Here is a 24,974-nt window from a genome sequence, read left to right as displayed (position 1 = left end):
TGAGAGAGGCCAGCAAGGAACATATTGCGTAACAGAAGCGGCTAACGGGTCTTCAAGGATAGAAGCATAATGTTCGAATCCATACAATTAAGAGCCCACGTTATTTTACGAAAATGTTGTAATTACTCGGGGCAATCACCGAGACATCTGGAACATCGCCCCACTAAACAAGCTCATCCAATCCCGACCCCACAGAAACACCTTCACAAGGGCCAAAAGGTGGTTTTAACAAAAAAGGGAAAGATAACCAACACCGTTAGGTGTTCAGCCAAATATTCTAAAGCTCTACTGGGTCCTGCCTCGCCATTTCCTGCCCCAACTCTGCACTGGGGCCAATGCTGCAGGGACTCCCGCCGCACTGCCCCCTGCTGGCGGGCCCCAGGCCTTGGGGAACCACTCAGGCCCTGGGGTCCAGGCTGGAATCTCAGGTTTGCCATTTACCAGGTGTGAAATGTGGAGTCAAGTCCTTTAACTTCTTGGAGCCTCGGTTTCTTCGTGTCCAAGGGGGACCTAGGAGAGGAGCTCACCAAGCGCAGTGAGTACTAACTGGGTAACGTGTACAAAGTGCCTGGCACATAAGTGTTCAGTAAGTTCCAGAATGGGCACACGTGCCACACTTCCGCTGGCAGAGATCCCATCCGTGGGTCTTCCCTCATGCTTCTGGAAAGTATTTCTCCCGATATTCACCCGGCTCACTTCCTCACTTCATTCAGGCCTCCGTTCAAACGTCACTGCCTAAAAGAAGACACCCCCAACCAGCCCATCACATCGGTCCATTTATTCTTTATCCTCCTACGCTGACTTGTTTCTTCTTCCTCAATTTTCCCCAAAGGGACACTATATCACATAATTATGTGGTTATTCATTGGCTGTCTTCCCTAAGAAAGCGTAACCTCCCCGAAGGTTCCAGCCCTGCGCTGGCACTAAAGACCTGTGGAACGAACGAACGGATAGCAGCATCTTGTATCTGCATAGCATTTCAGCGCGGACAAAGCCCCGGACTCGGAGACTGTATTAGCTACATGTTATTGATGAAACAGTGCGGCTTAGTGTGCTTAAGGCCACACCATTAATAACCGCACAACAAGGACTTAAATCAACATTTTGTCTCTGAAAATTAAACCATTTCACCCTCCCAAGCTGCCTCGCCATCTTGGCAGCAACGCATGTGCTGTGAGATCTGCTGGGAGTTGCAAAAACAGCCAGGACCGGGCCGCCTGGGTGGTTCCGTGGGTTAAGCATCTGACTCTTGATTTCAGCTTGGCTCATAATCTCAGGGTCGTGAGATCGAACCCCGAGTCAGGCTCCATGCTGGGCATGGAGCCTGCTTGAGATTCTCTCTCTCCTTCTGCCTCTGCCCCTCTCCCCCGCTCACTCTCTCTGAGAGACGGGAGAGAAAGAGAAAGAGAAAGAGAGAGAGAGAGAGAGAGAGAGAGAAAAGAGAACCAGCCGGGACTGCCAACTGCAAGGCCTTTAGGCAAACTGGCTACGTCTGGCAAAGAAAGGGCCATTGTGCTCCTGTACACAGAGCTGAAAACAAAGCTGAAGACCTCATGAGTCCTGGGTGAGGTGGAGAAGAGGCGGATGGAGGGACAGGCAGCCACAGGTTCCTGAGAGGAGGTGGTCCCAGGACCCTTTCTTGGTGTGGACACGAAGAGTTCTACCCAACAATGTCTAACTACAGAGAAAAGAACAACTGACTTAATTAAGGCAATTTTCCTTTTATATTTTTCTGTTGCTCCCATTCACAAATGTCTCCCAAATCTACTCATTTTCCTTTCCCTAGGAGTAAAATATCTGCCAGGCACATCAAGTTTCGATAACAACCACATTCCTGAATCCAGCTACTCAGGTGAGCTGAATCACGGACTCCCTCAGAATCTTCCAGCTGCTCCCAGAACCCCAGGGCAAGGCCAGGAATGGCCTCTCTCTTCAAACCCCATTCAGGATTCAACCTTTTGTGGAATCTCTTCAGACAAACTACCGTTGGCTCCTCATGTAATCATCAGGCTGATAGCACCTACATCTCTTAAAACTGGTCAAGGTGTTCACGTCCATTGTGTTATCGTTCCTGTGTTATACTGAAGAGGCCGCAAGGGAATGGTTTGCCAACTTCTAGGATTACCCAAATTTCCCACATGCAAAAGTGTAGTGTCTGCAGCCAGAGTGAGAAAGTGGGTCTTTAGAAGTATTGTTGCTGAAGAGCGCCCTCTGCTGATCCTATCAGTGTGTGCTCGCTGTTCTTGTCCCGTCAGACCTCACCCCAACAGGGCTAGGCCTCCCTAAAAGAGCGGCTGAGAACGAAGCATGTCTTCTAGCACGTGCTTGGGGTCTCCGCCCCAACACCCCGTGTGGGTGGCAGGTTGCCATCTGGACGTCAAGGGACCAGCTCTGTTGTGGTGTAGAGGGAAGGTTTTCTGCTCCCACGGTCTCTAGTGAGAAGCCGTCAAGGCAGGCACCTAAGAATGAATGAAGGTTTGGGGCTCACGGGGCTCTTACCGAGACAGGTTTAAGGGATTTCCCTCTTGTTTTAATACTTTCTTAAGATTTCATTTTAATATTTAATTTAATTAAGCAGCTGACATCCTTAGATGGGTGCGTTATTCTTAGTCTCTGATTCAATCCATTGTAAGGATTTAACTTGTCAAACTTTCCGCCAAAGCGTTCATTGTACTAGACGTTATTGGACCACACTTCTCGGGTTATGGACTTCAAGAAACAATAAAATCAACAACAACAACAAAAACAAATAAACCCCCCCAAACAAAAAAGAAGCAATAAAAACATTTTGTAATAAGGGGGTCCGATAGAAGGATGCCAATTTTTTATCTTTTGCCTTTTTCAATAAACTTTGGGGGTAATTTTAAATCTTTCTTTTTTCCCCTTTCTTTGCAACTTGCACAGGGGAAAATGTCATCACAAACTCATAAACAAGAAGTTAGAAATCACCCAAAAGGAACACAATGATCATCCCTTCCTGACCTTCAGGGAGCCACCACTCCAGCAGAAGAAACACTACTAAAATATGCAGATAAAAGAACTTATTTATTTTATTTATTTATTAGAGAGAGAGAGAGTATGAGCACAAGCAGGGGTCGGGGGGAGAGGGAGAAGCAGACTCCCCACTGAGCAGGGAGCCCAATAGGGGGCTCGATCCCAGGACCCCAAGATCATGACCTGAGTCGAAGGCAGATGCTTAGCTGACTGAGCCACCCAGGTGCCCCAGATAAGAGAACTTAACACTAAAACAGGGGCACCTGGCCGGCGACTCTTAATCTTGGGGCCTCAAGCTCAAGGCCCACATTGGGTGTGGAGATTACTTAAAAATAAAATCTTAAAAAAAAGAAAAAGAAGTACAATTAGTCCCTGTGGAAAACACAGAAAAAAAGATTAATTCTGATGAGCAAGATCTCAATGGGGGAGACATTCGTGGAGGAGGCAGCCCTCCTGGTGGTCCTTAAAAGATTGCACTACTGGGGAAAAGCTGGGGTGGATGTGGCAAAAAAGTACAGGGGAAGAAAAGAATTTGTAGGTTGTAATAAAAGGCCAGAAACAATTAAAGCATGGTTTTGTAATTATCGTGTTATTAGTAGAGTACGACTGGTCTTGTGGCTGTAAGAAGGGAAATGACTACCCTTAAACATCCAGGCGGTGAACCAACCTCATCCATTTCCTCACTGGGGTCCAGAGAAGAGCATTACTTTGCACTCACAGGCTGGAAATTTGGATCCCTGGACCACGAAAGCACTGGGTCCCACGGTACGTAACAGAGAGACTCTGAGATGTTCACAGCTGGGGAATCTGTGTCACAGGTGCAATCTCGTTTCCAATGGTATTAACTTGACAATGTTTTGAGACAATATCAGATGTATAGAAAGGGAACTCTGAAAAGGAGTGATAGCGTGGAAGAGTGGACAAGTGTGGGCCTGGGATCGCATGGGCCTGCCCAATCCTTCCCTGTATGGGCTGTGTGACCTTGACAAGTCACTACCTCTGAGCCTCTGTTTCCTCATCTGTAAAATGGGGGCTAACAATTCCTACTTTCCAGGATTGTTGTGAAGCTTGGAGGTAACGTACAGAAGGCATGGGGAGCTTCTCAGAAAACTGGTAGCTCATACTACATGGCAGATTTCCTTCGGGTTTAGTCCTATATGGTCAAGCATTTCATTTTAAGAGAGTCTACTGACGGGGAACTCTGAAGCAGCTTTGCTGACAGTGTTGAAGATTTACAGGAGGGCCTTTTTTTTTTTAAAGATTTTATTTATTTATTTGACAGAGATAGAGACAGCCAGCGAGAGAGGGAACACAAGCAGGGGGAGTGGGAGAGGAAGAAGCAGGCTCATAGCGGAGGAGCCTGATGTGGGGCTCGATCCCAGAACGCCAGGATCACGCCCTGAGCCGAAGGCAGACGCTTTAACGACTGCGCTACCCAGGCGCCCCTGTACAAGGAGTTGTTTTTTTTTAAGACTTACTTATTTTAGGGGGGAGGGGGAGAGGGAGAGAGAGTCATACGCAGACTCCACACCAAGAGCGAAGCCTGACGTGGGGCTCAATCTCACGACCCCGAGATCACGACCTGAGCTGAAACCAAGAGTCGGACACTTAACCACCTGGGCCACCCAGGCGCCCCTACAAGGAGCTTGTCATCACGTAATGATCTATGTTCACTTACTCTGGACTTAATTCTAGTCTCACTTCAAAAGCGTTATTTGGCAACATAAAAGGATGTTTAATGACTGGTTTACAGTCCTTATTACGCCCCCTCTTCCAATGTGTCTACTTAAGAACTCTAGGGATGTAGTCTCTCAGACATGAATGGTTTCTGTTTGTAATTGTAATAGGGTGGGGGCGAGGAAGATGGGGAAACCTGCTGGGAATTTATTTGGATTACTTTTGAAGAGTAGTTCAGTTAAGTGCTACTTTCTCCCACGTGACCTATGATTTTTTTTTTTATTATGTTAGTCACCATACAGTACCTCATTAGCTTTTGATGTCGTGCTCCATGATTCATTGTTTGCGTGTGTGTTTTTTTTTTTTATTTTAAGGTTTTTTTATTATGTTAGTCACCATACAGTACATCCCTGGTTTCCGATGTAAAGTTCGATGATTCATTAGTTGCGTATAACACCCAGTGCACCATGCAATACGTGCCCTCCTTACTACCCATCACCGGTCTATCCCATTCCCCAACCCCCTCCCCTCTGAAGCCCTCAGTTTGTTTCTCAGAGTTCATAATCTCTCATGCTTCATTCCCCTTCACTATTACCCCCTTTCTTTATCCCTTTCTTCCCCTACCGATCTTTTTAGTTCTTATGTTCCAAGATGAGAGAAATCATATGGTGTCTTTCTCTGCTTGACTTATTTCACTTAGTATCTCCCAGTGCCGTCCATGTTGCAGCAAATGTTGAGAACTCGTTCTTTCTGATAGCTGAGTAATATTCCATTGTATATACGGACCACAACTTCTTAATCCAGTCATCTGTTGAAGGACATCTCGGTTCCTTCCACGATTTGGCTATTGTGGACAATGCTGCTATGAACATTGGGGTGCATATTTGTCTCTTCACTATGTCTGTATCTTTGGGGTAAATAATACCCAGTAGTGCAATGGCTGGGTCATAGGGTAGCTCAATTTTTAACTTTTTAAGGGACCTCCACAGTTTTCCAGAGTGGCTGTACCAACTTGCATTCCCGCCAACAATGTAGGAGGGATCCCCTTTCTCCACATCCTCTCCAGCAATTGTTGTTTCTTGCCTTGTCAATTTTTGCCATTCTAACTGGTGTAAGGTGGTATCTCAGTGTGGTTTTGATTTGAATTTCCCTGATGGCTAATGATTTTGAACATTTTTTCATGTGTCTGTTAGCCATTTGTATGTCATCATTGGAAAAGTGTTCATATCTTCTGCCCATTTTATGATTTGTTTATGTGTTTCTCACGTATTGAGTTTGAGAAGTTCTTTGTAGATCTTGGATACCAGTCTTTTATCTGTAGCATCATTTGCGAATATCTTCTCCCATTCCGTGGGCTGCCTCTTAGTTTTTTTGACTGTTTCCTTGGCTGTGCAGAAGCTTTTTATCTTGATGAAGTCTCACAAGTTCCTTTTATCTTTTGTTTCTCTTGCCTTTGGAGATGTGTCATGAAAAAGGTTGCTTTGGCCGATGTCGTAGAGGTTGCTCCCTATGTTCTCCTCTAGGATTTTGATGGATTCCTGTCTCACATCGAGGTCTTTCATCCATTTGGAGTTTATCTTTGTGTATGGTGTGAGAGAGTGGTTAAGTTTCATTCTTTTGCGTGTAGCTGTCCAATTTTCCCAGCACCATTTATGGAAGAGACTGTCTTTTTTCCAGTGGATGTTTTTTCCTGCTTTGTCAAAGATTAGGTGCCCAAGGAGCCGAGGGTCCATTTCTGGGTTCTCTATTCTGTTCCATTGGTCTATGTGTCTGTTTTTGTGCCAGTACCATGCTGTCTTTGTGATCACAGCTTCTTGACGTAGGCGGGGTTTGAGCGTCTGCTGTGGGAACTGGCCTCTCCTCACTAGATGGCAGTAGCTCCCTCCAGTTGGTATAACCAGAAATGTCTCCAGAAATTGCCCCATTGACCTCATGGAGGCAAAGTCCCCCTTGCTTGAGAAGCACTGACATAGTCTGAAATCCTGACTTTTAGACTCGAGATGGCGCTAATTTCGAAGGACAGCATTAACCTGGCAGTTTCAGGATAGAAAACGTTGGCCACTCGTTTGTAACTGGAGGTCAAGCTCTGCTGTGAAGGCCTTCCCCAGTAACGGCCCAACCTACAGCTTTAGATCCCACCCCACCCTGCACATCCAATTTTTAAAAAATGTATCCCACAGACCTTTTATTTTATTTATTTACTTTTTAAAGTAAGCTCCATCTAGGCCAAACGTGGGGCTTGAACTCACGACGCTGAGGTCAAGAGTCACATGATCTCCTAAGCCAGCCAGGCGTCCCCCCTACACATCCAATTTTTAAGTCTGACTACCTTACTCACCATTTCTAGTGTATCTCTGTACCATGCCCTCTACCGTTGTCTCCACTGTCCAGAGAATTATATCTAACTTATTCCTTACCGCTGTACTAAATGGCCAATTTCCCCCTGAAACTCTCCCAGACCTTTCTGTGAGAAATGCTAGCTTCTCCCTCAGAATGTGAAACTTCATCAACGGGACATCTCTTGCTCCTCCTTAATTGTTTTCTGACGGTCTTACAAACTAGAAGTCCTCTGCCCCTCCCCTTCGGAACTCACATTCACATGTGTATGCACCCCTGCAAACAAGGACACACACGGCTTTAATTTCCTTTTGGCCAGGGAAGCGTTAAAGAAGAGAAAGTTACGCTTTTTAATTTGAGGCACCCCTTTACATTTCGTGGGACCCTCTAATGGCACAGGAATGTCTCCTAAAGGAAGCTGCCCCTGGGTCACCCTCCCCATTATACACCGGCATACAGTATTAGCTTAACTGGTTGACCGGCTGATTTTCTGTGGAGAGGGCAGACCCGAGTTGGAGGCCTTGGCACGAGTTCCTGGAGAGCCAGTGGGCATCAGGGACTTCACCGGCCGTGAGAGCCCTGGTGACCTTCAAATACGGTACGTGAAGAGGGAATTCTGAAAAGAGTGATATTTAAGTAACCAATACACATGGCTCAAAATTGCAAAGGTACCACAAGAAAAAGAGGGTTAGAGTGAAAATTAACTCTTTCTCTCCCTCATCACTAACGTTCCCTGGAAGGCACAGGACTGGTCTCCTGGGTGTCCTCTCAGAGATAATTTAGGCATACCCAGGAGTCAAGGTCTAAGTGGGAATACCCCAAATGTCTATCAACAGATGACGGAATAAACAGAATGTGGCAGATCCATACGATGGATAATTATTCAGCCATAAAAAGGAATTCAGTTCTCACACATTACAACATGGATGAGCCTGGAACACATTTGCCAAGTGCAAGAAACCAGACACAAGACTCCACGTATCATATGATTCCTTTTTATGAAATGTTCAGAATAGGCAAACCCATAGAGACAGAAATCATGGTTGCCAGAGGCTGGGGGAAGTAGAGATGGGGAGTGACTATCAGTGAGTACGGGCTTTCTTTTAGGGTTGATGAAAATGTTCTGGAATCAGTGGTGATAGTCACACAATATTGTGAAAATACTAAAAACCGCTAAATATTTCCAAAAAGCCTTGTGAACATAGATCTGTATCTGTCATTAAGCGTTTATTTTCTAAGTGCCATCGTTTGGACTTTAACGTGAATTTTGGAATTTTATTTTCTTTGCATTAATGTAGCATAGAGAAGTAAACACTTATTAAAATAGCCCAGCTTTCCCATAATACAAATGATAATAAACCATTAAAAAAAAATAAAGGTAGGGATCCCTAGGTGGCACAGCTGGAGTCAGTTAAGCATCCGACTCTTGATTTCGGCTCAGGTCATGATCTCAGGGTCGTGAGATCGAGCCTGGAGTCGGGCTCTGTGCTCAGCTCAAAAGGAGTCTGCTTGACATTCTCTCTCTCCCCCTCCCCTTTCCCCACCCCCCTCAAGCGCACTCTCGAGGACACCCTCCCCTCTCAAATAAATCTTTAAACAAATACAATACAAAAATTAAAAAGAATAAAGATATAGTTATGTGTTTTTTATATAAATCCTACACAATGCCACAATAATTCTGTCACTTTCCAACTATCATGGAGATTATGCTGTATCAGAACACATCAAGCTGTGGCATTCTGCTTAATGGCCGTGTCGTATGTCATGTACGTCATTGTATGGACACGTGTGTTTAGTTCTCACCTGGGGCCATTTGGTAGCCCCTCCCCCAAAGCAGGCAGTAGGCAATATCTGGAGATACTTGCTGTCACCACTGGAAGGGGGGAGCTACTGGCCTCTAGTGAGTAGAGCCCGGGGAAGCTGCTCAACGCCGTACAAGGTACAGGTCGGCCCCCACAGCAGAGTTATCCTCTCAAAATGTTACTAGTGCCCAGGTTGAGGAGCCTTGATTTAAACAGCCCTTGATCAAGGAAAATGTAAATTATTTACAATATTTGCTCTAATAAATGATGTTGAATATGTCATCTTCCAGATACAGAACGTCCTGATATGTAATTTCCAGATATATAATGATTCCCCTATTCTTTTGGATACTTACTTTGTTCCCCTTTTTTCCAACTTTTCAAAATTGGAATAGGCATTTGTACAGTAAGCCTTTGTTCTTACTTTGGGTTTTTTTTCCCAGAAAATTATTTAGACTTCTAGAAGTAGGATTACTGGGCTAAAGGGGAATAACTTTTTCCTCTGAGATATACGGGGCTCCCGTTGCTCCTATGAAGGGCTATTTCCCCCGTTCTATCTGGTTCTTGCTTCCTTGCAGGAAAGTGAGTGATTTTTGCAGAGTGATTTTATACCCAGCCACTTACTAAAAGGTTTTGGTTGATACTCTTAGCACGGCGGTGAGGGTGGCTTTCGCTGCCTTCCTATAATCTGTTGAGCCTCAACTCCAAATCATGCCAAACACACACGGAAGCGAAAACCTACATGCGTGCACTTTAAGCAAGCCTTCTGGACAAGTCCCGTGCCCTCCGTCCTCCTTCAGTCACATCACCACCCAAAGCTGGATGCTTTTATTACCGTATTACCTACAAATGAATAATTCTTCCTCCCCTTCTCTGATAGCTGTGACTCTAATTAGTAGCTTTGAAGCTTCCAGAGCCATGTTAAATCGTAATGGTGCTGGTAGACATTCTTGTCTTTTTTTTCCCCCCTCAAATTAACAGGATTAGGTCTAGTCTCTCAGTGTTAGACACGACAAGGGAAGTTCACTGGGGAGTCGTCACCTTCCCCCCCCCCCCCCCCCCCAGCTTGGATTCAACAGTGGTATGGCTTGGTGTGGAGCGTACACAGCAAGCTAGAAAAAACAGGCTGTGTGGGAGATGGGAGGTTTGAATCCAGTCGTAAGTTTGAGGTGTGAATCACCAGCACCCTGCCCTTCCGCCCCAGGATAGCGTCGGGCATTGCATGCAAACGCTGCTGGCTGCCAGCCAGCAAATAGGACTGTGGCTTTTCCGACGGGCACACCCTTGCGAACAAGACGGATCTGTTCTCCTGAGCAAAATCAAAAGGCCTGCTGAGGCTTGTAGTGAAAAACTTGAAAAAACGCTTCTAAGCCCAGCTAAGAACATAAGCGACGAGGTCAGCCTTAAGTCTCCCTGAAGTAGGATGACTTTACTCCCAAATGTTTGGAAATGTCCTTACGCGGGAGTGACCAACTACGCCGCCTCCCCCGGGACTGAGGGGTTCCCAGGAGCATGGGACTTTTAGGGCTGGAACCAGGAGAGTCCCGAGGCTGTACTTTCAAGGATGATTTTGAAAGGCACAAAACACGTTTCTTGTGGGCACAGGTGAAAAGTTCATCGACGGTGCGCTGAACTTGAAGTGCTTCTTTTTCGAGCTCAGCTAAACTGGGGCAGGGCATGGGTTTTCCAGATCATGCTGTTTCTGATTGTTCATGGCTGCCCTAAGCAAATCGAGGTAGTGTGCCTGACCAGAAATAGGTAACTACAAAATTAATCCACCCTTTACCACTCAGGCCTCTTGAAAACAGGGCTCCCCAGAGTCCTAACTCCCAGCAGGAAATACTGAATGCATTTTTCCCCTTTGTCTTGTGACCTCCAGCTGCGCCACCTTTTCCAGCACATTCCTTCCTCCTCAATTGTCAGGCAAGTTTTTAGCAGAGAAGATATAGTTATCCACACCATTAAGTTAAAAAAAAAAGATTACCCTTTAACTCAGTAAAATCAGGTCCTCGCTCTGATCACAAAGAATTGCGGTATTTCTGATTTTGAACATCACTCGAGGATGTTGATGAAATGCAGATTATGCATCCACGTATCAGAGGGGGAGTCTGAGGTCCCCATTTCACAGTTCACATTTGAGGTAATAAGAATTTTGTAGAATAATATTCTCCGCATTTCTTTGATCACATATCACTATTAGTTTTTAAAAAATGTGAGCATGCACTCATAACGTATATATCTGTTTACATTTTATATTCATGTGTTAGGACAGCAGGATTGCACTTTTATTTTAAAAAATTAATGTCCGTCAGCACAGCACTGACTCACGTAGCACCCGGCCTTTTTTTGAGGACCACTGATCCTGTAAATGCACCCATTATGTTAACATTCAGTGAATGCTTGTATTTCTCCAGGCACGAGACAGTCCCTTTGATTCAAGAAGCCTATTCTATATTTTATAAATGTAGTCTATATTATTAGAAAGTTCTTGAGGCACCTGGGTGGCTCAGTCAGTGAAGCATCTGCCTTCAGCTCAGGTCATGATCTCAGGGTCCTGGGATTGAGCCCCACGTCAGCTCCCTGCTCAGCCAAGAGTCTGCTTCTCCCTCTCCCTCTGTGCTTGCTCTCTCGCTCTCAAATAAATAAATAAAATCTTAAAAAAAAAAAAGAAAGAAAGTTCCTCCTTCTATTGGTTTGTATCCAAAGGTCTACCTCTGGGGGCGTGCAAACCCCGCCTAATTCCTCTTAACGCTACAGCAACTCCTATCACTGAGAAGGGCCTGATTTCCTTAATACAGAAGAAGCTTCTATTACACAGTAAGAATACCAGCAACCCAAAAGAAAAAATAGGCCGAGGATAAAAATATGTAAGGTAAACAAATGTTTAAAAATGAAAAGATACTCAACATGGCTCAGATAAGAGAAATGCAAATTAAAACTATGATGAGGTATTCTTCTTCACGTATCAAAACGGCAAAGATACAGAAAAGTTGGACAAATGTATGATGTTGGTGATGCTGAGGGATTAGGCACCCTCACACATTGCTGTGGTAATGTCAATGGGCACAACCTTCCTGGCAGGTGCCTAATGAAGCCATTAAAGATGAGTTTTTTGAATACTGGGAAAATGCTAACAGTGTAATGTTAAATGAAAAAAAAAAGGCAGAAAACATACAGCATGATACCAGAAAAAAAAGTACTGAAAGAAAATTCATCAAAACAATAATGACACCTGTTTCTGAACAGCAGGACAACATAACAAGTGATTCTGGCTCTGTTGTTTCGATTTTTTTTTAAAGATTTTATTTATTTATTTGACAGAGATAGAGACAGCCAGCGAGAGAGGGAACACAAGCAGGGGAGTGGGAGAGGAAGAAGCAGGCTCCCAGCGGAGGAGCCTGATGTGGGGCTCGATCCCAGAACGCCGGGATCACGCCCTGAGCCGAAGGCAGACACTTAACCACTGTGCCACCCAGGCGCCCCTGGATTTTTTTAGATTTTTATTTATTCATTTGAGAGAGAGAGTGAGTGTGTCAGAGAGAGAGAGAGCACAAGCTGGGGGGAAGAGGCAGAGGGAGAGGGAGAAGCATGCTCCCCACTGTGCCGGGAGCCCAGTGTGGGGCTCGATCCCAGGACCCTGAAATCAAGACCTGAGCCGAACGGAGACGCTTCACTGACGGAGACACCCAGGTGTCCCCGAGCTCCGTTCTTTATACTAATCAGCCTTTTCAAACTTGATACCAAGTCTGTAGAAAATGAGCCCGGAGAGGCTAATGAGAGCCTACAAGGGGGCCTGGTTTTGAACTGCAGACTTTTAACATTCGCATTAAGAGGCAGAGGAGCCCTCGGCTTACCTACATGCCTGGGAAAAACGGATACATTTGATTCTGGTTATTCCCAGTAGGTATTTCTCTAAAGTTGCCATGGTTATCAGATTCGTGAACACGGAACCAAAGCTCTTGGGGAAATACAGGGTCTGATCCCTTGGAGCCTCTAACCACAACATTTTCATCAACCAATCAATATATAACCTTGTTTTATGTGTGTTTCTGTTTAAAGACACCTCATTTTATGTATGTGTGTGTGTGTATATATATATATATATATATTCGCTATATTGAATATATATATTGTATATATATTCACTATATTCATTCATTCGCTATATATATATATACACACATATACACATATTCATTAACATTGAGCTCAGCAAGCAGCCCTCTACCTCAACCCTGAACAAAACTATCTAACACACCTCCTCTCTCCAAAAGGCATGTCACAGCCTTCTTGCTCTTAGGACGCTAGACAGAACTTCAGCACTATGCTTGGGGACTATTTTAAGCAGTGAAATCACCAACAAAAAACACAAAAGTGTGGACAATGTAGCATTAAGTAGACGGCAAGGACGCCTGTTTACGGTCGGCGAGCTGAAACGAGAAGGCAGCGTGGCCTCGTTCGTCCCCAGCTGGGAACGCGCTCACTGGCCTGCTCTGCGCTCGCCCACGAATGACAGCATCACACCGCAGGGACTGCGTCGGGGGTTCCAAATAAATTTTAGCGAGGAGATGAATTCACGAATACAGAATCCACAAATGATGAGTACTGACTGTAATTGTAACTTCGGTTTTAAGGAAAATTCTTACTCAAAAGTCAGGGGCCAAACACCAGTATGCTACAGCTGAACTCCTTCAGTTTTAAGTTGAGCACCTTACAATTTACAGATTGCAATTTATAAAGGCAATTAAGTTTCCTTTCCATAATGGAAAAGAAAGCAATGTATGTCATTGCTTGTTTGATTTAATATATTCATCGTCTTTAGGAGAAACTTTCTTATCCAATTAAATTCAGTCGGCAGCTACTGAGTATCTCCACCTGCAGAACATGTGGGATTATCTCAGCTGAAGCAATTTACAGTCCTCGTGACCATGGGAGGGGAGGTGGAGGCAATTCCTAACCCTACTACATGACAGACAGAATATGATCGAGGCCACCACGCACATCTAATGTGCACGAGACTAGTAAAAATAGAATGCTATGGGGACCCAACGAAGGAGAAAGTGCACCCTCTTGAGATTGTCTTATGAAACCTGATGGACACAGTGACATCGGAAAAGACCTTGAGGGATTAGTACAATGGTAACTGGAGCTGTGGGAGGAAGCGGTGAGAATGTCCCAATACCAGAAGCAGGGGAGCACAGCGGGGAGACATGTTCTGGGAACCGAGTCAGAATCCAGCCCGGGTGAACGGAATGGTTTCCATAATTGCTGTAAGGCAAGACACAATGCCCCCAAAGTGCTAACAGAGAACAGAACTGGAGGCCAATGGCTAAGTGAGGAAGGGAGACCGGTCCAACTACCTTGATCCTTTCATATTATTTCCAGAAACTTCTTGGTTTACTCAACCTTTACACAGCAGTGGTTAACTCTTTACTGGTCCATCTTTCACCTCCTTAACCGGATTGTGAACTGGAAGCAAGCAGGGGCCAAGCCTCCTCCTTCCTTAGCTCCCTCCCGCCCCAACACACAAACACACACACCCAACGTACAAAAGATCGCCTGACACCAATATCTTCATGTCGCCAATCTTTAGTAAATATTTACTCATTCAATAATTGGCCTGACAAACAAACTGAGCCCTGGTCTGTCTCTTAATACAGGTTCTTCCCACGGAGCAGATGGCTACATTTTCTCGTTAACCGTCCCTGCGTTTTCCCAGAATATAGGTACATGTGGACAATAAGAATCCTTTGAAGAGCCACAATATTACATTATACATTTTTATCTCCTTATCTAAAACTGAAAGTAAGTGTTCAGCACAATCTCTACAAATCTTACAGTTAAATTTGTAAATGTATTGGTATGACCTTAAAAATCCTAATTTTTAGGCTATGTTCTATTTCAGCCCTTGAGTCTATAATTCCTTAGAACTGACTTTAAATACTAATAGTGTTCTTAGATTGTCTTTGGAGTTTAAAATATTACATGAGATTAAACATTTCTGAATATTCTTGAAGAAAAACTAGTTTTCTACCTAAAATTATTTAAATCACATCTTAAATTGTTTCTTCTCTCACAGATTATTTTAATTATATAAATATTTAAAGAATATATTTAAATATTTATATAATTAATTTAAATATTTATATAAATATATAATAAAGAATTATAAGTATTTAATTATATAAATATTTAAAGAATTTAAATATATAAATTATATAAATATTTAAAGATTATATAAATTATATAAATATTTAATTTAAAAATATTTTTTTTAGTTTTTTTTTTTTTTTTTTTAGAGAGAGGTAGCGGAGGGGGAGAGGGAGAAAGAGAATCCCAAGCAGATTCCATGCCCAGCGCATGAGCCCCACACGGGTCTCAATCCCACAACCTCAAGATCATGACATGAGCAAAAATCAAGAGTCCAACGCCCAACCGGCAGAGCCACCCAGGTGCCCCAGAAGCCAATTCTTGTTCTTTATTAACTGCTCAAATGAAAATGTCTCCAGTGGCACAAACTCAAAGGTTATTAAAAACAGTAATTTATTTAAATTTGAATATACTTCAAGTAAAGTATGTGGCTTGCCGTAGTAGCTAGTCTATAGCTAAGAACTTATAAATTAATTTATTATTCATTGTTTCTAACTTTGAATTTTCTATTAGAAATGATTACTACAGACACCTCAGTCGGAAGAGTATGTGACTCCTGATCTCCGGGTCATGAATTTAAGTCCCACATTGGGTGTAGAGATTACTTAAATAGATAAACATTTTAAAAAAGAAGTGACTATTAGATTTTGGGGGGCCTCGGTGGTGCAGTCAGCTGAGTGTCCGACTCTTGGTTTCGGCTCAGGTTGTGATCTCAGGGTTGTGAGATCGAGCCCCGAGACAGATCTGTGCTCAGCTCCGAGTCTTGTGAAGACTCTCTCCCTCTGCCCCTCCCCCAACTAGTGCACGTGAGCGCTCTCTCTCAAGTAAATAAAAAAATCTTTAAAAGAAGAAATGATTACTAGATTTAATAACAGAGGCAAATTCAAAAATACTCACTTTTGCAGGCAAATTATTTTACTTACTGTCTCAAAACCTCGATGTGGGTGATCAGGAAATCCGCCTGGTCTACCTCCTTTAAATTCGTCAAACAGTAAAAATGGATCCAGATTTTTTAACTGAAATAAAAATTAAATCCAGCAGATTAGACACGCCTTTTTTTTTTATTTATGATTTTTTATTATGTTAGTCACCATACAGTACATCCCCGGTTTCCGATGTAAACCTCGATGATTCATTAGTTGCGTATAACACCCAGTGCACCATGCAATACGTGCCCTCCTTACTACCCATCACTGGTCTATCCCATTCCCCCACCCCCCTCCCCTCTGAGGCCCTCAGTTTGTTTCTCATAGTCCATAGTCTCTCATGCTTTATTCCCCCTTCTGATTACCCCCCCTTTCTTTATCCCTTTCTTCCCCTACCGATCTTCCTAGTTCTTATGTTCCATAGATGAGAGAAATCATATGATAGTTGTCTTTCTCTGCTTGACTTATTTCACTTAGCATTATCTCCTCCAGTGCCGTCCATGTTGCAGCAAATGTTGAGAATTCGTTCTTTCTGATAGCTGAGTAATATTCCATTGTATATATGGACCACAACTTCTTAATCCAGTCATCTGTTGAAGGGCATCTCGGCTCCTTCCACGATTTAGCTATTGTGGACATTGCTGCTATGAACATTGGGGTGCATATGGCCCTTCTCTTCATTACGTCTGTATCTTTGGGGTAAACACCCAGTAGTGCAATGGCTGGATCATAGGGTAGCTCAATTTTTAACTTTTTAAGGGACCTCCACACTGTTTTCCAGAGTGGTTGTACCAACTTACATTCCCACCAACAATGTAGGAGGGATCCCCTTTCTCCACATCCTCTCCAGCGATTGTTGTTTCTTGCCTTGTCAATTTTTGCCATTCTAACTGGTGTAAGGTGGTATCTCAGTAGACACACCTTTTAAACCACACTAGTAGGGGCTATATTCAGGGACAGATCTAGCAAAACTCATTGAAAACGACATAGCTAATGAGAAACTTTTGCAATGGAAATTACTTTCAGGAAAGTACTACATACATATACACACACACACACGCACACACGGATTGACTAAGTTAAAGGGCTGATTTTATAAGTACAAAGAGAGGAAGAACATTTCATGATCATCTAAGATCTAAATGGTTAAGCACAAACAAAATACTGTCTATCCTAAACAGATGCAAAAAACCGGTGATTGCATTATCATAAATGTTCTGGAGGACGACAATTTAACACATATGAGGGTGGGGCAGGATCAGGGAAGGGACGATCAGGGAGGTAACACATGAGCTGGTTTCCGAGGTACCTGTAGGAGTTAATCAAGCAGAAGGGGAGGAAAAGAGCAGAGAAACAGCTTGGTAAGCTTGAAGAACTGCGAGGAGACCACTCTATCCGGGCAAAGATACACATGAAATTATGATGAGAGATGGGCTGAGGATAGAGGCTAAATCTTAAAGGAGTTGGGGTTTTATCCTGAAGGAGATGGGTTTTAATCAGAGATTGAGAAGATCAGATTTAGAAAGATCACTCTAGCATTCAAGTGGAAGATGGCTGGGAGAAGGAAGAGACAGGAGACAAAGAGCAGTCAGAAGGCACTTTCCCTAATCCAGGCAAAAACAAAGGTCCACTTGGGCAATGGCAATATGAATGGAGAATAAGAAACAGGAACAGCACTAGATGCCCTCCAGATTTCTAGCTATGGTGCCTGGGAAGATGGGAGAAGCATCCAGAAGCACAAGGAATATAACAGAAGCAGCAGCCCTGAAACAGCTATTTTAGGTAGTCATTTTAGGTCATGCTGACTTTAAGATATCTACACAAATGTTATCTATATAAATAAAACTATGTATCATCAGTGTCCAGTATATTGTACAAAAGGTAGAAGGTAAATGAAGATAAACCCCGAGCACAAATGAAAGGCAGAAACAGATCAGGCAGTCATCAGCGTGTCTTCACAGCTCTCTAGGTTATTCTTGGCCATTTGTTATAATAATTTTTATTAAACTTAAAAGCTTACAGAAATAAAAATGTTGGACTTCTGATTGGAATTGCTTTGAGTTGATGGACCAACTGGGAAAGACTGACCTTTTTTTTCTTAGAGGGAGAGAGAGAGCAAGGGCACGTGCGCACATACACACACACATACATACACACACACACAAACACACACACACACACACACACGAGAGCAGGGGGAGAGGGAGAGAGAGAATCTTAAGCAGGCTCAACACCCAGTGAGGAGCCCGACACGGGGCTCCATCCCATGACCCTGAGATCATGACCAGAGCTGAAATCAAGATTGCAACACTTAACTGACTGAGCCACCCAGGTGCCCCAAGGGAAGGCTGCTATTTATATAACATTGAGGTTTCCTATACATAAAACATTGTTATCTCCATCTATTTGGAGCTTTTATTTTTTTATTATTTTTTAAGATTTTTATTTACTTATTTGACAGAGATAGCAACAGCCAGCGAGAGAGGGAACACAGGCAGGGGGAGTGGGAGAGGAAGAAGCAGGCTCCCAGCGGAAGAGCCTGATGTGGGGCTCGATCCCATAATAGGGATCACGCCCTGAGCCAAAGGCAGACGCTTAACGACTGCACCACCCAGGCGACCCCTATTTGGGGCTTTTAAAATGTCTTTCAATAGGATTTGTAATTTTCTCCACAAAGAAATATATTTTTTAAAAGTTTTTGTAGCTAACATTTTTAATGACTTTGTAAATAGGATTTTTAAATTATGTTTTTGAACAGTATGCTACTAGGGATTAAAAATGTGAATAGAAAGGTGATTTTTGAAAGTTGTTAAGTGCTTATTAATTTTAATAATTTATCCACTGCTTCTTTTGGGTTTTCTTTGCAGACATTCAGATCACCGGTGTATTTATCAATAAGCTTCTGCCCAGTAGTTCACAAATTACTTTTGCTTGCATTAGATTAAAGCTGTGGCAGGCTGCTGTTTTTCTGGGTTTTGCCAGGCTTGGCTGGCCTACCACATGGCTTCTCATTCTCGATCCCAAGCTGAAACAGTGGCCACTATCTAGGACATGCTGTTCTCATAACCGAGGACAGGAGCAAATGGAAGCAAATAGGGCACAATCACATTAACACGTCCCATTGGTCACAGCACATGCACGGCCAAGCCCAAGGCAGGAGGAGGGCACTTAAACCCTGCCTATGGGACTCACAGGTAATGTACCTAAAAGTGGGGGGAGTGTATAATCCCACGGATGGTGGGCAGTGAATATTTGGGAACAATATTCAATATTCCAACCAACACCCATCAGCAAATAACGGGTTTTTCCCCTTCATTTTCAATCCTTACACATTCTGTTTCTTTTTCTTGTCTTTTTGCAAGCTACCGTGTCTACAACAATGCTGCATAGAAATGACAGTAATAGATTTCCTTGTTTTCTCGCTGATTTTATATAGATTACTTTTTCAACATTCATCAGCACACAGGCTGTTTGATGCAGGTTTTCTGCAGATTACCTTCATAAGATGAAAGAATCCCCCTTCCATTTCTAGTTTACTCATTTTTTGAATATACACAGATAATGAATTTTATTGAAAGCTTTTCCTGCAGTATTGAGATACTTTTTTTCTCCTATAATCTCTTAATGTTGGTAAATTACATAACTAGATTATCCAACATTAAACCAAATTTGCTAAGTTTCGACAATCCAAACTTTGTGGTGATACACTATCTTTTTTATATTCTGTGGTATCTGGGTGATTAATATGTTGCTTACGATTCTTGCAAAAATGTGTATAAAAGCGATGTAATGATCCTTTTACTTGCTGTCCTCATCTGGTCTTGACTGCAAGGCAATGTCGTTTCATGAAGTGATGGAAGGACTCCCTGGAGCTTCATCTCCTGGACACTTTGCATGGTACTGGAGTTATCTGTATCTTAAATATTGGGTGAAATTTGTAGAATCATCTGGACCTGTTGTCTTTGTAACAGGCTTTTAAAATACTGATTCCATTGCCCTAATGGCTATGAAACTATTCAGACTTTCTTCTTTCTTTCTCACTGTTTCTGGACTCTAAGACTTTCTCCAGCTTCCTGGCAGCAGAGCTAATTACATCTTTCAGTTACACGTTTGTTTCAGGGTATCTACTGGGTCACGCTGCTAGAAACGAGAGTAGATCCTCTCTTTGTCCATCTCTGGTTTCAACTCTCTTATTCACTTTCCGTGGGAAAACACGCACACACACACACACACTCCAGACACCGTGCACACACATAAACCCAACAAGCTACTGCCAGTTTTTCACATAACCAAGTCTCAGTTCCCTCACTTTAAAATGTGGGCTGACACCCGTAAAAAGCTGGACCACTTTGAAGCCCATCTCAGTCCAGTGTTTCATGCAGTGAAATGTAAAAACGTAACTGAAAAGCAAAACATTTACTGAATTCTCCCCCAAATGCGCAAGAGGGCACTTCAACCCGAAGGTCCATTTCAAACCACCCTCGCCGCTCTCCAGCATGTCCCCAACATTTCCCTCTCCTCTCACTCAACTCCTCACACCCTCACACGCTCACACCCTCGGGGGACCGCGTGCTCCTTTTCTCCTCCTCCCCTCTCACCTTCTGAATGGAAGGAACTCTCTGCCCCCTCCGGTGAAAATCAATCCTGGATCTTTTCAATCTTACCCTGTCACTCGTAACTCCATTTCAGCTCACTGAAAGCCCATGAATGGAACTGGGGCTGGGAGGAGGAGGAGGGTGAAAATTCTCCTCTCATATTATTTGTTTTTCCTCTCATCGGATAATACGTAGCTTGAAGGACTGGAAACAATGACTGCAGAGCAGCTAGGCCAATGCCTGGAGCGCTGTAGGTTCGACACAGATGGGTGGGATCTGCTACGGTGCTGCCATGAATCTCTGAGCCACAGCTTCCCCACATGCAGAAGAAAGGCTTCAGATGGCTTAAGGTGGCCTTTTAGTTCTACACTATTAGGGTTCTATGATATTAAAATGTGGGTAAAGAGGAAATGAATATGTATTGCTTCTTGGTATCGGTTTGGTGTCCAAGAGCTAGGTGATGGGGATGGAGAGGTACAAACTTCCCATTACAAAATAAGTAAGTCATGGGAATGGAAAGGACAGCCTAGGGGACACAGTCGCTAACACTGTAACAACGCGGTCTGCTGACAGATGGCGACCAGGCTTGCGGTGGCGAGCTGTTCGTAATGTACATAGATATCAAATCACTATGTGGCACACCTGAAACTAACAGACCACCCAGTATACTTCACTAGGAAAGTAAAAATACTGTAACACACCCACAAAAGAGAAAACTGTAAAAAAAAAAAAATGGAAAGAGTTTCATATGAGCAAATACGTCCTGCCGTTAAAGAAATCATGAAAAGCAGAGGTTCCTTCTTTCCAGGCCCACCCTCATTACCATCCACCACTCACAGGACAATAGTCATCGCTTGGCAAGGACTGTTCGTTCTGTATCGATCGCACATTCGAACCTTCTGGTCGCTAATCCATGACACAGGGACACACACAGGAAGAAAGGCAGCACAAGGAAAAGCCTGCAGAAGCTGGGGGCTGGTTGAGGAGAGCCAGAAGGATGAAGTGTTTATGGCCAAGAGATGGGGCGCAGGTGTGACACTCTTCCTCCAACAAGCAAGAGTATCTTGCATCAGACTCCTGTACTAAAGTGTGATTTGCAGGGCTGGGTATTTCGCCTTATTAAAGTTCCTAACATTCTAGGGGTGCCTGGGTGACTCAGTCGGTTAAGCATCTGTTTTGGTTAGGGTCATGATCCCCGGGGCCCAGGATCGAGCCCTGTGTCAGGCTTCCTGCTCAGTAGGGAGCCTGCTTTTCCCTCTCCCTCTGCAGCTCCCTCTGCTGCTTCCCCTGCTTGTGCTCTGTCAAACAAACAAACTCTTTTTAAAAAATAAATCAAGTTCCTAACATTCAGTAAACATTTAGCAAGTATTCAAGGGCATGGCAAGGGCATGCCTTGTGATCTGTAGGCAGGATCTGATTGATACGAGAACTCGGATTTTCTACATTTTGACTTGGTCACCAACTCATCCACATCTTTCTCTCTCTACATATTAAACTGATGATCTCTTCAAAGTTTTTGAACCAGAGAATTTCCTTTCCTTCACACACTTCCAAATCCTTTAGCTGCCAAATTCAGGTGGCAGCTTCCAAGCTATTTCTTTTGCTGTCTCGAGAAGGCCAGTCAAGACCTGCGGCCACGACCCCTCTAGTCTGTGTCTCTCCCTTAATAAAGGTCCAGCTGCCTGGCATTTGATTTAAATCAGGAAGCACTGGACGGAGCCACCGGGAATGTCCGTTCCTTGCGGATAGGGCCAACATCATGCTTTTTTATGATGCTCCACTGCCTCTAGAATGATTCTGTGTGCACAGAAGTTACTACAAACACCCCAAGTGGTCCTTGTGTTAGGTCCCTAGGCACCCTCGGAGCTGGGTGTGGTCACATGACTAAATCTGGCTAATGAGATACGTACAGGTTGCTGGGTGGGCCTTTTAGGGAAATCCTTTACATAAAAAAAATGGCTAGCTGGCACCTTGCTCTTTTCCCTCTTCCTCCTCTCTGCGCCCAAGGGCAAATGGTTGCTACTGGCCCAACAGCTGTCTTGGACAATAAGGTGATGCACTGAGAACATACCAAAAATGATGAACTAAGATAGAATGAGCAGGGGTCTCTGAAAAGTGGGGAGCCTTCAGGCCCACCCTAGACCTTGGGTTTTTCAAAAGAGAAACACAAATCCTTACATATGTAAATCATTGTTTTAGCGGCCGCTTTCTGTTACACAGCTGAAGCTCCCCATAACTGATCGAAGGGCAGTAATGCCTTGGCAGCAGCCTGGAACCAGCTGAGATCCCACCGTCCCAACACCCAACAAAACGTCAGCCTATCTCAAGGCAACATGGCAGCAGCAGAAGGGAAAGGCCCGTCGAAGACAGACGCCAGCAGCTCAGACTACCTCTTGGGCCTACTCAACTTCTAGACAGGGGCCCGATGGGAACGATGAAAAGGCAGAAGGAAAACGCCAGCACGAAGTCCAGACTGAGATCTAGATTCAGCCTTGAATGTTCCTGTACCCTGACTCAACATCCAGAGACCCTGACAAGGGACAGCGCCATGGACAGAGGCTGTATCAATCAGGACCAAGATTCGTCAAGGTTATCTGATGATATCAAGAGAATCATCTTTAAGTGTGTAATGGGATTGTAGTTTTATTTTTTAAAGTTTGTATCTTCTAGAGACATAAACTGAAGTATTTATAAGTAAAATGAAATGATTCGCCTTTAAAATACTTTGAGTGCAGGAATGAATGGGGGATGTAGAGGAAACAAGAATGTCCGTGAGTTGATCACTATGGAGGCTGGGGACATGGAGATTCATTACACTATTTTCTCTATTTTTCTGTTTGAAATTCTTCATGATAAAAAAAAAATATGTCTAAGAGTGGCCCCGGAAAATCGCGTTCCACTAAGGAGTGGCCGGTGGAAGGGCGAGCGGAGCACAGAGACGAGTACAAATGAGTCACGGGCTTCCCTCCTGTGGGAGGACAGTCGAACAAGCCGCTAACATCACGCCACGCAGTCATTCACATGCCAGCTTGGCTACCTCGGCCCGCCCAGAATCGTAAGGAAAGGTGTGAGCCAACCCCCCTCCATCTCTTCTTTATTGTTCATCACCAAAAGGCTCAGTGAAAGCTTTGTAAATACCTCTACTTCCTCATTTACAGCCACAGGGAACAGGTCACTGAGGGCCGCTCATTCCAAACACTGTTGTAAATTATACACTAAAATAGCTTTGGGCTCCAAAGTGTTGGAGGTATTTCTTCGGAGACAAAGCGCTGGTGCAAAAAGTTTGAAACGTACTGCCGTGAAACAACGTCAGTGCTTTCCTCCTCTGCTGACTGGACGCTGAGGGGTCTACCATCCTGACGAGCCGGTAGAGGGCAGAGCGCTGAAAAGTATGGTGACCACCTCAATGGTCAAAGCTAGGTCCACGAGTAAGACACTAATGGTATGCCGTACACAGGAACGCGTCCCAGCTATTTAAATGACGTTCATGAAGGGGACGCCTGGGTGGCTCAGTCGGTTAAGCATCGGACTCCTCATTTCAGCTCAGGTCGTGATCTCAGGGTTGTGAGATGGGAGCCCCGCGTCGGGCTCCGCACTGGGCGTGGAGCCTGCTTCAGATTCTCTCTCCACCACTGCCCTCCCCACCTCGCATGTGCACACACGCATGTGTGCTCTCTCTCTCAAAAAAAAATGTTCACAAAGAATTTATAATACCCTGGAAAGTGCTTATGTTATCCTGTTAAATGAAAAAATAAGGACACAAAATTGTTTATTTTGTATAATCCCCATGACGTAAAATATACAACTATATGGAGACAAAAGGGGACGCCCCCTATCTTAATCACGATTAAACCAGTGTGATGATGTTAGGAATGATTCCGATCCACGTATTTTTCCTTAGGGTAGAGGCATACACGGGAGACCCTCTGTCTTAGTAGAATGTGGGGGTCTTGAAAGCATAGGTTTTCAGCCAGGGACTCTTAACTGGGTACCATGGATAGAATTCAGGGCAGCTATTGGGGCGCCTGGGTGGCACAGCGGTTAGGCATCTGCCTTCGGCTCAGGGCATGATCCCGGCGTTGTGGGATCGAGCCCCACATCAGGCTCCTCTGCTATGAGCCTGCTTCTTCCTCTCCCACTCCCCCTGCTTGTGTTCCCTCTCTCGCTGGCTGTCTCTATCTCTGTCGAATGAATAAATAAATAAAATCTTAAAAAAAAAAAAGAATTCAGGGCAGCTATAAACTTGGCTGGGAAAAAATTTACATCTTTCTTTTCACTAACTTCTAACTGAAAATTCTCTTTCCTTCTGGATTTTTTTTTGTAGTAAAATGTACATAACAAAATTTACCATTTTGACTATTTTTAAGTATATGGTTCAGTGTCGTTAAGTACATTCACGATGGTGAGCGAGTCACCACCAGCCACCTCCAGCCTGAAATTTAATACTTTAATCATGAATGCAAAGAAGCCCAGTACATTACCAGTCCCTGTGA

At 44.0% G+C, this 24,974-nt stretch overlaps 1 protein-coding gene across 3 annotated transcripts in view; it reads right to left on the bottom strand.

The window, feature by feature from the left end:
- PIR (pirin) overlaps window positions 1-24,974 on the bottom strand; it is a 108,824-nt gene that overhangs the window by 79,165 nt on the left and 4,685 nt on the right. For all 3 annotated transcript variants that reach the window (XM_008696391.2, XM_008696392.2, XM_008696393.2), the window contains one exon: window positions 15,884-15,976. In XM_008696391.2, coding sequence (XP_008694613.1) covers window positions 15,884-15,976 — 93 coding nt within the window. The remainder of the gene's footprint in view (window positions 1-15,883; window positions 15,977-24,974) is intronic.

The sequence above is a fragment of the Ursus maritimus genome (assembly GCF_017311325.1).
Source record: "Ursus maritimus isolate PB19 chromosome X unlocalized genomic scaffold, ASM1731132v1 scaffold_X1, whole genome shotgun sequence".
NCBI classification, from domain to species: Eukaryota; Metazoa; Chordata; class Mammalia; order Carnivora; family Ursidae; genus Ursus; species Ursus maritimus.
This window is presented reverse-complemented; position numbering and strand designations above follow the sequence as displayed.